The 13,258-nt window shown below is 49.2% G+C and overlaps 3 protein-coding genes across 4 annotated transcripts; 1 reads left to right on the plus strand and 2 right to left on the minus strand.

Annotated features, from left to right (window-relative positions):
- The first annotated feature begins 734 nt into the window (after positions 1-734).
- Positions 735-2,816, plus strand: BMY3 (beta-amylase 3). The gene is made up of 3 exons (XM_048698849.2): positions 735-1,029; positions 1,119-1,613; positions 1,694-2,816. The coding sequence occupies exons 1-3, from the start codon at positions 817-819 to the stop codon at positions 2,558-2,560; spliced, it is 1,575 nt and encodes a 524-aa protein (XP_048554806.1). The 5' UTR covers positions 735-816; the 3' UTR covers positions 2,561-2,816.
- A 228-nt stretch (positions 2,817-3,044) lies between these two features.
- Positions 3,045-6,766, minus strand: LOC125535774 (tubby-like F-box protein 6). Its single transcript, XM_048698848.2, has 6 exons — positions 6,071-6,766; positions 5,274-5,361; positions 5,064-5,193; positions 4,799-4,936; positions 3,598-4,037; positions 3,045-3,323 (listed from the first exon to the last, which is right to left on the minus strand). The coding sequence occupies exons 1-5, from the start codon at positions 6,407-6,409 to the stop codon at positions 3,602-3,604; spliced, it is 1,131 nt and encodes a 376-aa protein (XP_048554805.1). The 5' UTR covers positions 6,410-6,766; the 3' UTR covers positions 3,045-3,323; positions 3,598-3,601.
- A 1,774-nt stretch (positions 6,767-8,540) lies between these two features.
- LOC125535777 (sodium/hydrogen exchanger 1) lies at positions 8,541-12,951 on the minus strand. Of its 2 annotated transcripts, XM_048698850.2 has the most exons (14): positions 12,353-12,949; positions 12,124-12,242; positions 11,411-11,508; positions 11,216-11,275; positions 11,075-11,121; positions 10,749-10,943; positions 10,606-10,652; positions 10,455-10,521; positions 10,263-10,363; positions 10,067-10,168; positions 9,827-9,965; positions 9,689-9,751; positions 9,466-9,549; positions 8,541-9,343 (listed from the first exon to the last, which is right to left on the minus strand). In XM_048698850.2, the coding sequence occupies exons 1-14, from the start codon at positions 12,530-12,532 to the stop codon at positions 9,029-9,031; spliced, it is 1,617 nt and encodes a 538-aa protein (XP_048554807.1). In that variant the 5' UTR covers positions 12,533-12,949; the 3' UTR covers positions 8,541-9,028. The 2 variants fall into 2 exon arrangements, with proteins under 2 accessions (XP_048554807.1, XP_087399340.1); XM_087543214.1 differs by having other exon boundaries at positions 10,455-10,652; positions 12,353-12,951.
- Positions 12,952-13,258: the final 307 nt, after the last annotated feature.

Consider the following 13,258-nt stretch of genomic DNA (forward strand, 5'->3'; position numbering starts at 1 on the left):
TAAAAATTGTTGGTTGCCTATTCACCCCCCCCCCCCCTCTAGTCAACTATATCGATCCTTTCATGCATCAAGGGAGGTTTTCATTCAAAAGGTACTACCAGCTATTCAAGCAGTTTGGCCTCAAGAGCTCGCTGGTGAGACTATATGGATCCAGCAAGACAATGCACCCTCACATGTCCCAAGTAATGATCCGGGTTTTCTTAATGTTGTTGCCCAAACTGGGCTTGATATTCACCTCATGCAACAGCCTGTGAACTCACAGGATATGAACGCTCTAGACCTTGGCCTATTTTCTTCACTACAGTCCATGTCAGATAGGCTAGTTTCTAATAATTTAGATGAGCTAATCAATAGTCAAAGTAATTTTCATGACAAATCTGTTCAACAAAATTGATAAGCTAGAAGTCCATCATCTGATGACTTGAAATAGCTAGAGACAGAAAATATAATCACCACTTTAGAGACCAGGACTCGTTCATCAAGAAAACACCTTATTTATGCAACAGATCACCCATAGTCATGTTTGTCATTTAACCACCACAGATTGTTCATACTAAATGGACGTTGATGCTCCCTTTGAGACTCTTTGGAAGGTAATTTTTTTGGATTAGTGGCACTAATAATAGCACGGCACCCCATTTCCCTAGTAGATTTCCTAAAGTTAAACATAGTCCCCACGTTCTGTCCACCCCTTTTCTTTGCCCTTTCCCGCCAGCAATCCCCATAAATACTCCCCGCCGACCAACGGATGCTAGGCTCAACACGCCGAGGAAAGCGCCCCCGATCGAGTTCCCCAACCGGGATTGGTTGCCATCCATGGATGCCCTGCAGACGCAACACGCCGCCGCGGCAGCGTCGCCGGCGGCGAGGCGCCTCCGAGGAGGAGGAGCTGCGCCGGGGAGGGTGGAGTTCGGACGGCCGCGGCGCCGCGGCAGCGCGAGGGACGTCCTGAGCGTCGCCGGGCCCGGCCGCTTCTCCGGCCAGGCCGCCGGCGCCGTCGGCGGCGGCGGCAGCAAGAACAGCCTCGAGGTGGTGGTGGTGCTTAATTGCAGAATGTGCTTCAACTAATTAAGGCGCGAATTATTTTGACGGTTGGAACGCTGCGTGCATGGTGTCAGGTGGAGGACGTGGGCGCGGTGCGGCTGTTCGTGGGCCTGCCGATCAACTCGGTGACGGACGGCGCGACGGTGAACAGCGCCAGGGGCATCGAGGCCGGGATGCGCGCCGTGAAGCTGCTGGGCGTGGACGGCGTGGAGCTGCAGGTGTTCTGGTCCGTGGTGCAGCCGGAGTCGCCGGACAAGTTCTCGTGGGCCGGGTACCGCGCCGTGGCCGACATGGCCCGCGACGAGGGCCTCAGCCTCCGCGTCTCCCTCCGCATCCACGGCTCGCCGGGCGGCAGCGTCCCCAAGCTCCCGTCCTGGGTCGGCGCCGCCGCCGCCAAGGACCGCGACATCCTCTTCACCGACGGCGCCGGCGGCCGCCACGAGGACTGCCTCTCCTTCGCCGTCGACGAGCTCCCCGTGCTCGCCGGCATGTCCCCCCTCCAGCGCTACGAGGCCTTCTTCCGCAGCTTCGTCGACGCCTTCGACGACCTCTTCGAGTCCACCATCACGGTGCGTATCTCAAGATGTCATGCCAATGCCTCCGTTTTGTCATGCATTTTGAACTGTTAAAGACGATCGATGGTGCTCAGGACGTGACGGTGGGGCTGGGGCCGAACGGCGAGCTCCGGTACCCGTCGTACCCGCCGGGGAGCGACGTGACGCAGTTCATCGGCGTGGGCGAGTTCCAGTGCTACGACAAGTACATGCTGGCGCAGCTGAAGCAGCACGCGGAGGCGCTGGGCAACCCGCTGTGGGGCCTCTCCGGCCCGCACGACGCGCCGGGGTACAACGAGTCGCCGGACTCGAGCGAGTTCTTCCGCGACCACGGCTCGTGGGACAGCCCCTACGGCGACTTCTTCCTCTCCTGGTACGCCGGGAAGCTCCTCAGCCACGGCGACCGCGTGCTCGGCATGGCGAGCCGCGTCTTCGGCAGCAAGCCGGTGGAGCTGTCGGCCAAGGTGCCGTTCATGCACTGGTGGCACGGCGCGGCGTCGCGGCCGGCGGAGGCGGTGGCGGGGTTCTACAAGAGCAACAAGAAGAACGGGTACAGCCCGGTGGCCAAGGTGTTCGCGCAGCACGGGTGCACCATGGTGGTGCCCGGCATGGACGTGTGCATGAACAAGCAGCAGCGGAACACGGGGTCCAGCCCGGACAAGCTGCTGGTGCAGATCAAGAACGCCTGCCGGCGGCACGGCGCGCGCATCGCCGGCGAGAACGCGTCGCTGGTGATGACGCACACCAGCAGCTTCTCGCGGATCAAGAGCAACATCGTCACCGTGGAGCGGATGCGGCCGTCCTTCTTCACCTACAGGCGGATGGGGGCCGAGTTCTTCTCGCCGGAGCACTGGCCGCCCTTCATGGAGTTCGTGCGCACCGTCGTCTGCGGCGAGTGGGACGAGGACGACGAGATGGCCGCCTCCGTCTCCACCTACGACGAGCTGCCGCAGCCAGTTTGACGCCTTTTTCGTTTGATTGGTTCATGGTTACCTTGATCATCCATCAGCCCAGATGAGATGAGATATGAGATATGAATATATGATCCGATCCAATTATTAATAATTGGATCGAGAGTTCAAGTGTATATGAATTTCATATTTTTCTTCATTTGATGAGGCTGCTGTATTATGGTTATACTGTCTCAAGATGGACTTTTTTCATGATAACTAACAAGATATAGGTCACTGCAAATGCAAATGCAAATTTGTCAACTGATGTTGGAATTGTCATGGGTCGTGTTAATTCAGTTCCCAGTTTTCCCGGCATCCATATCATTCAAAATTGTAATTACCGCCACTGAATTTACAGTGAACCGAACTGCATCCCGGTTTGACAAAATTCTCTAACCTTGCTGTTAAAAAACTGTTTCCAGATAGCCATAAAACATTACAAATATTTCTATAATCGACAACTCAATGAGGTTGCTGGGTAACCGCAAACACGAAACACAAAAATAACTTGTTTTGTCATCTGCGACGAACCAGGTAGAAAATCATGCTTCTACCAGGGTATTTCCAATACACATACAACTGGAGCAAAGAAAATTGACTTTATCAGGAACAAATTTAACCACACCCAGCTAGACTGATATTTACATTATGATATCATTTGACAGGATATCAAGCTCTACAACAACCTCTCCTCCTCCGGCTTCTCATATCGAGCATCAAATTCTGGATTATGCCAGCAACTCCCTTCTACATTCTATTGGTTGTTCGACACCTGCAGGTAAAATGATGCTTCAAAGTCAGGTTTAATATAATGTATTTGTCAGGTAGGTGACACAATCTGCAGGTCGGGTATGCTTAACACCCAGCAAAAATGCTGGATTGAAGCTAACTCTTCTTGCGTCTGAAGGTCTCCAGAAGTTCGAAGCAGCTCGGATAAGAGTGTGACCAACTTCCAGATGTACCATTCACATATGATTCATCATCAAATTGTTCGTTTGATCGGCATGTCAGTAAACATGACACAAACAAGAAACTAAGAGACGCACCTCTTCATTCGCGCGCTAATTTGGTGTCGAAGCTGCTGAGGCAGATCGCAAATGCCTGAAACGCCGATACCGGGTAACGGTAGTCGAGTGTGAACAAGTCCTTCCCAATCTTACCAAACTGGAGGGTGGTGTCGTCATTCTCCTCGTTAGCTGGAGCACTCTCATCTGAAGCCACCAGCTGAAAGTTCTTCACTGATGCAACCGTCACCCGTCCGTGGAAGTTGAGGCACCAGCACCGCAGATGTTCGTGCCACCTGGGGGACTTGTTCTTAAGCACCAGCTTACTTTCCACTTGACTGGATAATGGGGTAATTGAGCTATCCATTCGAGATGATTTGGGATTGAAGAAAGGAAACGCAGTCTGCGTTGGAGCTGTGCCTCCATGTTCAATTGCTGATACAGGGATAGAATCCATGATACAGTTCATCCTTCTTGGGCCCCTACAACAAGCAAATATGCCTCAACATAATTAGTCTCTTAGTGATGCTTCTTACATGACGAAATTTACACTACTTACATGACAAAATTAGCTAGTGTCATGTGGTTTCGTTTCTTTGAAATGGAACCAGGGGCGAGGCCCCTGTTGATCAGAAATAAATAGTTAGTGGTGCTTCATACCTGATGTAATTACACTACTACAGTGATTAAGTTAGTTAGTGTTGCTTCATATGTGACATAATTACACTACTTATACATGATCAAATTAGTTAGTGCGGCTTCCTACATGATAATTTTGCTTACCCACTACCAAGACATGAAGTCTAAACCAGATTTTGCAAGATTTTGTATATTTCAGGTGAAATCACACTAAAGCAGCCCTCCCTCCTATGGTAATCCAGAAAACATCATTATTCCACTGTGGTTTTGGATCTGCTGATTTTCAGAAATTATAGTGCACTTAAATAACATCGCTATTTCTCTTCATAAAAAAATATAATGCATTTGGATAACATCGTTATCCACTGTGGCTTTGGAACTGCTGGTTTTCAGAAATGGAAATTCATTTAAAGTTTGTAAAAAGTAAGGTTGTTATCAGCACTGCAAATAGTAGTTATGGTCAGGGGTTACGGTGTTCTCAACATTTTTGGTCAGTAAATGGATTTGTATGCAAATAATGGCATATGGTCTCCAGAAAATATACAAAAATATGTGCGCACATATAATTTACGTAATGGAAGGGTTACCGCATAAGATTGCATACCTAGATCCCAAAACATTCACTTCATAATTAATTTGTATAACTGGATAGTCGCCAGCAGGCCATCTCTTTGGAACCACAGGTCCAGCATGAGGTGGATGCGCATCATAGACAGTAAACTTCGTTCTCAAGAAATTCGATCTGTCCAGTAAAGAGGAAATGTTACTAAATAGGTTTCTGTGCTTCAACATGCGATTTTGATCTTATGTATGTCGCTGAAGGAACTAAGGAAACTCGTAATTTTCAGATATAAATGTCAAAGGATCACCTTAACTTGCCAACGCAGGTTTGACTCCCCTTTGACATATCAGTCTTGTCAAGTGAAATTAGATATTCGGTGCATGTTGGCCTATGGTATTTGCGTGCAGCAAGTAGGAACTTCCCAGCATCAGCTAGTGCTGCACAAAGGAAAAGAAAAACCGTTCATGAACTAGTTAAGTAAAATCCAGACTGCATATGCCCAATGAGAAACGCATACCATCGGTCAGTTCAATGTAGAGGAAATATGTCTGAGTAGCTCGGTGCCTCCGAATGAAACATTTGATGGGAGCATCTCTTGGTCCAGGCTACATGTTAGAGAGGGTAAAGGTAAGTTCAAAGCAAACAAATCTACAAACAAAGGCACATGGTTTATAAAACTTGAATTAGACACCACTGTTCTAAAAATGACAGTCAACTACATCTGACAACATAGCTTTCCTATTAAACCCGTTTGACAATGACCGTTCGAACTGAATAACAGTTGACATTCGAAGTTTCATACTACTAAACCAACTCCTGATTGACCCAGCCAAACAACCAGTCATTATTTACTAATCTGACTTTTCAAGCTTGTTCCAAATACGGACGTATTTCTCGGTCTCAACTACTTTCAGGATTAAAAATAGAAAATAGAACAAACATGACAGAGTAGATGCTACCCAGCCTGAGAACTCTTTTGCACACAGACCTTTCTTTGACGCCTTCCAATCAGGAAAAAAGAAGGGTCGCTACGTTGCGTGAAATGGTGGACATCAAAAGGCACTCACACAATTCTAAGAAAGAAAAAGTGAACACAATCGCCATTATTGAAGTTTGCCAAAAATAGACGTTTCATCGACTAATTGCTCTTGAATTGCTACTAGACAATAGACAATCTCATCAACAGAGAAAAACTTTGGTGACTAATCTGAGAACTTGATATGAACACCAGGCTGCCATGGAGTAGCAGCTGAATGAACAGCAGGGATGGCGATGAGGGGGAGAGAGGGATTCAGAGTTGCGGGGAGCGGCTACCTGCTTGAGAGAGATGGGGAAGGTGAGCCTGCCGGACACCTCGGGGACGCGGACGATCTCCCGGACGACGCCCCGCCAGGTCCGGCAGACGCCGGCGCACGCCACCACGTCGCGGCGGCGCGGCCAGCGCGGCTCCGACGCCTCGACCCGCGCCAGCACCTCCCGCAGGAGCTCCGGCGGCAGCTCCGCCCAGCAGCAGCCCTGCCGCGCGGCCTCCTCCCCCGGCGGCGCCACCGCCGCCACCCGCCGGACGCCGCGCGCCGACGACGGCAGCGGGCGGCGCCGGGCGATGGCGTCCACCTCGCCCCTCATCTCCCGGACCATGCTCCTGAAAGGCATCGCCTTCTCCGCCCGCCCCCCGGCGGCCAAATCCGCCCGATCCCCCGCCGAATCCTGCCAAGAAACCGCGGCTCCAAACAAAACAACCAAGGCCGGCGCAGAAAAGGTGCCGCTGGGATGTCAACGGATCGCAATTCTCTGCAGCGGCGGCATCAGTGTGATATGGACGGATGTGGGTGGGAGACGGTGGTGCTGCCTTTGGGTAGCGGCTTGGTGATATGCGTGGAGGGAGACGGGGACAAGGGATGTGGAGCAGTGAGGGAAGGAACAAGAATGCTCTACAAACAAATTTGTGGTGTGCCCAGGTGGCACCAAAATTGTGCTGGTGCTAATATACTACTCCAGCATGTCTGTGAGGACAAACTGGGAGATTCTGGTAGGAGAAAGTTGTTTATGGCAGTTTCTTCCCATGGCTTACCTGGTCAAATATAGTACTGCCAAGGTTCTGTAAGATAAGACCATTTCTTATTTCTTTCTTTTTTGCGGGAAAAGATAAGCCCATTTTCATGTCAAAAAAAAAAATAGGTAAGACATCTTCCTTTTCTTTTTTTTTTCTTTTTTGTTGTTGGAAATTTCCGTTTCTTTATGAATAGATGAGATCATTTTCCTTTGCTGAAAAAATGTGAGAGAAGAGGGAGGCAAACGTTCACATACACGCACATATACACTTTCATGTGAATGCACACACGTGCAGCCTACCCTGTATGAGCATCTTTGAGAGACTGGGTCAACGGATCTTGATATTGACAAAGTCACCACAAACGTCTCGTCACCTCGTACTAAAAAAATATCTTGACTTTATGAGACGTGCATGTGTCGAAAAACACGGTGTTTAATTTCTGGTGGGCTAGTGGATACATCCACCCTCCTAACCATCCAGCATCCAGATTTCGATCTCTCATCGTCTCCACCATCCTTTCCATACATCACGCGTTGGGAGGATTACGTTTCTTTCGTTTTAGGACCGTGTGTATTGTTGATTTTTATTACCTCTTTGCGTTGGAGGTGCTGTCACACAAGAGTAATACAATCCTCATGGCTCCATCCGCGTCTTTGTTGTACTATGACAAAAAAGTGGTGTCAAGTTTGTTTTGGTACATGGGTTCGGCAACCTATGTTGCAAGGGAAGTGTCGTGGTCAGAGTATATTACGGTTTGGCAACCTATGTTGCAAGAGAGGGTGTCCTGGTCAGAGCGCATCCAATGATGTATATACTTGTCACCTATCGGGGTCCACGACACGAAACCGTTAATGTTAGTTCAGTTTTTACGTTTTTCTTCTACAATAGGCACGGAGAAACGTCGAGACACAAAAGGTGGAGCTATGAGGGACCATTTCGGATGACCATGATGTAAACTTTTGGTCTTACCGACAACCTTTGTTGTTCATACTTACCCCTTCGTAAAACGTTTTTGTAAGGTATGCTAGCTTACAAAAACATCTTAAATTGTGGGACGGGGAGTATTACTTTATCTTCAATCCGATGTGCACATGATACGATTATTAAGTACTACCTCTGTTCACTAACGTAGGATGTTTTGGCAGTCAAAAAAAAAAAACAAGGTAGTGGCCATTTCGGAGTTGCCACCTAGAAGGTGATCTCTCATTTTTCCTATTTTGAGAGACTCTACTCTACTTGCACTAGCAGCAACCGGCCACCCGTCCATGAATTCGTGATGAGGAATGATTAGCCTCCCGGTGAGGGTAGTGTCACCATCCCATTGTCCCAAAAAGCATGGACATGCAACCAGTAACCATATCCACATTTATAATGCTGCCTCTTCTGAATGCTCACAGCACCGGCCTAACCAGCCAAACCCTTTGGGCTTTCCCGGTATGGGAACTGAATCTGAAACATGCCACTCTGGGCAACGGACCAAACCACCGAGCTCAAGAGGGTAAGCAGACAATAAATCTTGCAATGTACTGTACATTAACTAAATCTTGCTCAATTTGGCTGCTCCTAGTAGTATGTTGCTACAAAAGCAATGTTAAATGGGCCTAAATATGCTGCAGCAGCAGGCTAACACGGACACATATCGAGCTCCTCACAAAAGCAGATTTATGTTTTGACAGATTAAACAGGCAATTGCAACTCGGAGATAACAAATTTTTCGGCAGCATAACGACAAGAAGCAAATTCAGTGCAAGATAGATAGATAGATAACTTGTCTGAGATGAGTTCTTTGTAGCAACCAGGCCACAAGATCATCACTCATCTGGCACAACTTGGCAGGGTACACACCAATCCATTAGGAGATTATAGTTAAGGGTAGATGCAGGAGGTCAGACGCCTGCCTGCCAACGGAGATCTCATAGGATACAATTGGCTTGTTAATCTACATACAAAACTGTACAGGCTTTGTCGTAACCGATAAGGCGATGATGATACTCGCATCACCGTTACTAGGGTTCATCTTCCTGTCGGTGCCGCAACCAACCGTTCATCTGAACCATCATCGGAGGGCCGCCTTCTTCAGCCTTCCGAGTCTGCCAAACGCTATAATATTACCGGAGACTTCGCGTTCTTCTGAAGCTGTGACACTTCCTTCTCTTCCTGTTACAGTTCAGAGTGTCTCCTGAAGCTGTAATGGCTTCTCCGTTGCTTCTTCGCGACGTTCATTCCACGAGTACGTTCGGATCGGTGGGTGATCCTGGGGAGTAGGGCACGAACCCGCGCCCTCCGAACATCGGGCGCATCAGCGCGTCGTCAAACTTGCGCCAGTAGTAGTGGATGGTGTGGGTCGGCTTGGTGATGAGCATCCGGAGGCTGGAGGGCCTCACGATGGGGAGAGGCGCCTCCAGGTCCGAGCCTAGCTGGCTTGTGAGGAGAGGAGAGTGCAGGGACTTCGGTGACGCGGGATCTGAGGCGGCGCCATTGCTCGACGCGGGCAGTAGGAACCGGATCAGAGGCTTTGTCAAAATGCCAAACAGCTGGTAAACACGATACATACATGATGTCAGATGGTTTCAGAACAGTCGGCACGTTCAGAATGGCCTCAGGTGATAAGCTGATACACTGCATTGGATAGGGATTGCAACATGAGATGGCTCACCATAGTGCTAAACAGAACGACAGTGATGGTGCTGGTGATCATTATCGCGTTGCCGTGCAGCTGTGTGTGACCAGATCTTGTAAACTGCAATTCCAAGGCAAAGTGTTAAGTTTCAAATACTATTCATGGCCTCTAATATGCGAAAAAGGTCTCCCGTATCTAATCCGTGGTCAAGAGGGGGAAAAAGAATTAGAGATAATGTGAGAAAGGGTTTAGAACCAACCTTATTGTAAGCAAGAGCGATCGACACAGCTCCTCTCATCAGCCCAGCCCACCATATTACGATCTATCAAAAGAAATTCAGTTATCAGATGTTAACTCGATCCAACTGCCAGATAGTCTAATGCAACAAAATACTCACTTGCTGCCTCCAGCTTATTTTTTCGAGCTCCGTCTTCTTTGTCAGGTTGGATAAGAACGAGAGCGGGAAGACGAAAGCAGCTCTTCCAACCAGAACCAACCCGAGCAAAATTGAGCTTATTCCAATGGATTTGCCGGGGCTGCAAGAAGAAAGACTTAGGACCGAATCTTTGGGGGGGGGGAAGGCCATAAATGAAAATTAGGCAATGCAGTTTAGAGGTGACAAGTACAAATCTCTGACCTGTCACTAGCAAATTTCCACTTCTCAATATCCAGTGCATCCATCCCAACATAAAGGAAGAGAAAAGTCTCAGCGATGAAGGACAAGGTTGCAAATGCATGCCTAAAGAGAAGAAAAGGCAAAAAAATTAGCCGGCAGTTTTTGACTGAACAGAAGATTACTTATATTGAAATAACAGACTAAGAACTATGATTACTTTGTTGTAACTCTTGAGCTCTCTGTCACGTTGTGCCAAGTGTAATGTGACATCACAATACCACAGAAGAATACAGTGAGGATACCACTCAAATCTAGCAGCTGCAAAGATCAGATAAACGGGGGAGAGTTCTTAGATTCAGACTACTACTGGTAGTGTAAGTTTCTATGTTGTATCCAACCAGAAGCACACCTCAGCTAGCATATATGAGAGGTAGGCCATGAGCATCACAAGTGCAACCTCACGGTCAGTAGAATGCCTGAAATAAGTTGAGCAACGCACCAAGTCAGTATCGCGCACGAATTTGATGCTTAATAAGAAAGAACTCAAGGGTTGAACAAACCTTCCTATGTATAACTTCTTGATGACGTATGCACTAAGCAATCCAGTCTGCCAATTGTGGAAGAAATGTTAAATCCATGTGGCCGGCGATCATTTAGCTAAGCAAAGGAGTGCAAAGGTGAGACTCCAGAATAATAAACTTACAAACACTCCAAGGAAGGTGCTTGACACAAATAAGTAGCAGAAGTTCCCCAAGAACTTCAGAATGACGATCGCGTCGATCTGGTTAGGATCGAAGTTCTGGAGCGCGTTGAAAAGCACGACCGATGTGGCATCGTTCACAACACCTTCCCCGAACACCAGACTGTACAAAAAGGGCGTCTCGTCCTGATTGAGAACCTGTTTTCCAGAAAAAATATGGGTAAACAGTGGATTGAGTCATGGTTTTACATGAGCTGCTAATTCAGATAATAATCATGGCAATTACTGTGAAAAAAAAGGAGAATCGTGAGGAAATTTTGTCAACAAACCTGTAGAGTGCAGACAGAATCTGTGGCGGAAAAGATAGCTCCAATTGCTGCATATGGGAAACATCAGAAAGAGATGAGGTTCACATGCTAATAGCCTCAGCTGCAGGGTGCAGGTTATGTGGAAATGCAATGACGGCTTACCAAGAAAATCTGATACATCCAGTGTCCCAATGTTCATCCTGCTGAATATCGCAATGGCAGCTGAAACGTAGTAATCGACGTCGTCAGAGAAGTCCGAGATAACCCCGCAGAACAGACATCTACTCATCTACTCTGCCTACAAATTCTCGCGAAGCAAACAGCGAGCAGATTTTGTGGAGGATGAAAGTAGCATACCAAGAGATATTGTGAAAAACGACATCATCGTCCCAACGGCACCAAATAGTGTGATTGTCATGAAATTCCGGAAGAACTGCTTCTTCTTCACCTGGAAACTGATGAGAAATAGTTATGAGAAACTGAGAACATTCAAATTTGTACTAACATTCAGAAGAGATCCAAATGCTGAACCAAAATTCAGCCTATTATTGATGGGGCAGATTCTTCTAGATACAGTCAATTGCTTAATGGGACAGGATTACTGGCACCCAGTAGTACATACAAGTATTAAATGCCATGAACAAATGGGTGGTCCTACTCACAGTAAAAAAGACAATCCTATGGAAATAACACCAGTAAGAACTGCAGATTGTTTATTTATCATTGTTCCAGGATGGAACAACAGTCAATATTGCCAATCAGCAGCTGCTGGATCCTAAGAAAAGATAAAATAATAATATACAGCTCCAGCAGCTGCTGCTGGCAGATCCAGATATGACAGCGAGAGGGACGGTAGAAACATCCATGTTTGGTAGGAGTATAATTAAATAAAGAACATAAATTCGTTTAATAAAGAACGCACACCACATGCACAGGCCATTTCTGATACGGTGGACAGCTAGGCTGGGCCGGGAACGGGAAGGAACGAGATCGAAGCACACGCGAGAATCGATCGAGATTCGACGGAAAAGTTCAGTGAGCTCAGAGGAATGAATCCTTGGTACGCTTACCCGGCGTTGAAGATGATGGGAGGCAGGAGGTAGATGAAGAAGAGGTCCTCGCTGAAGACGAGCACGTGCGAGCTCTTCCCCTTGGTGGTCATCAGGATCACCACGCCGGTGCACAGCCCCTGTTCGTCCGTCGGTCCAGGATGAAGAGGAAGGGGGACAAGCATTAGCGACGGCGGCCGGCCGAGCAGAAAGAAATTGGAAGGTGAATCGTTAATGGGAGGGAGCTTACGATGATGAGGGCGGTGATGGACTCGTTGAGCCAGCGGTTCTCCTCGAGCAGGTGGCCGAGGACGATGCAGGCGCAGAGCAGCGCGACGAAGAGGGTGATGGAGACCACGGAGGCGTGGTCCGAGGTGCCCAGCGCGCCGCTCAGCCGCGCCAGCTGCGCCGCCACCACTTGGTACCCCATCCCGCCGCCGCCTGCTGCTCTTCCGTCACAGAGAGGGATTCCGGGGAAATACGCGAGCTTTGGGTCAAATCAATGGCTGGCTCCGGCGGGAGGCGGCTAATCCCGAAACGAATCGGCGGGGAGACGAACAACGAAGCTCCTCCTTGTCTTCCCCCGCCGGCTCCTCCTGCCCCGTCTCCGCCGCTGCTTCTTCTTCCCCAGGTCCGGGGGGTGGGGAGGGAGGGAAGAAAAGAATAGCGCACGGGAAACTCGGGGGAAGAAGAAGAAGAAGCAGAAGATGCGCAGCCGCGGGCGGGGGCGAGCCGGCGGATTCCGCGACGGGGAGGCCGGGATTCTTTTCTCGGGCTGGCTTTTGGCTTCGCGCGGGCGGTATCGGAAAAGGTTCCGTCGTAATTTGGGTGGCTCGGCTGGTATTTAAAGCCGCCGGAGGAGGGAGGAAGGAGGAGGGGGCAGGCTGGGCTGGATCGTTTGGGCGGGGGGACGCGTGGTGGGTGGCCAGGGGCGCGCGACGGTGGTTGGGGTTCGGGGGCGGAGCGGCGGATGGGGGGCTGACGTGTCCGGCGGCCTCGTGCCGATCTGGAGCGCCCAGGTGGGTCGCCGGCGTCCACCCGTGTTCCCGTCGTGACAGGGTGGTCAGTTCCGGTTTCGGGTGTTTCCCTCTCCCCCTATCCATGGCCAGCGGTGGGGTTCGTTATTGTTGTGTTCAACTTCTTTTCCTATAGCCGA

Source organism: Triticum urartu, chromosome 2A (assembly GCF_056163025.1).
Source record: "Triticum urartu cultivar PI428250 chromosome 2A, HENAU_Tu73, whole genome shotgun sequence".
Taxonomy (NCBI): domain Eukaryota; kingdom Viridiplantae; phylum Streptophyta; class Magnoliopsida; order Poales; family Poaceae; genus Triticum; species Triticum urartu.

Coding starts and splice junctions, on each gene's coding strand:
- BMY3 (XM_048698849.2), top strand. CDS start 817: ATGGATGCCCTGCAGACGCAACACGCCGCCGCGGCAGCGTCGCCGGCG. Junction 1,030..1,118: donor GCAGCAAGAACAGCCTCGAG/GTGGTGGTGGTG, acceptor GCATGGTGTCAG/GTGGAGGACGTGGGCGCGGT. Junction 1,614..1,693: donor TCTTCGAGTCCACCATCACG/GTGCGTATCTCA, acceptor GATGGTGCTCAG/GACGTGACGGTGGGGCTGGG.
- LOC125535774 (XM_048698848.2), bottom strand. CDS start 6,409: ATGCCTTTCAGGAGCATGGTCCGGGAGATGAGGGGCGAGGTGGACGCC. Junction 5,194..5,273: donor CTACATTGAACTGACCGATG/GTATGCGTTTCT, acceptor TCCTTTGTGCAG/CACTAGCTGATGCTGGGAAG. Junction 4,937..5,063: donor ACCTGCGTTGGCAAGTTAAG/GTGATCCTTTGA, acceptor TTTACTGGACAG/ATCGAATTTCTTGAGAACGA.
- LOC125535777 (XM_087543214.1), bottom strand. CDS start 12,532: ATGGGGTACCAAGTGGTGGCGGCGCAGCTGGCGCGGCTGAGCGGCGCG. Junction 10,653..10,748: donor GCACCTTCCTTGGAGTGTTT/GTAAGTTTATTA, acceptor CACAATTGGCAG/ACTGGATTGCTTAGTGCATA. Junction 9,752..9,826: donor AAATAAGCTGGAGGCAGCAA/GTGAGTATTTTG, acceptor TTCTTTTGATAG/ATCGTAATATGGTGGGCTGG.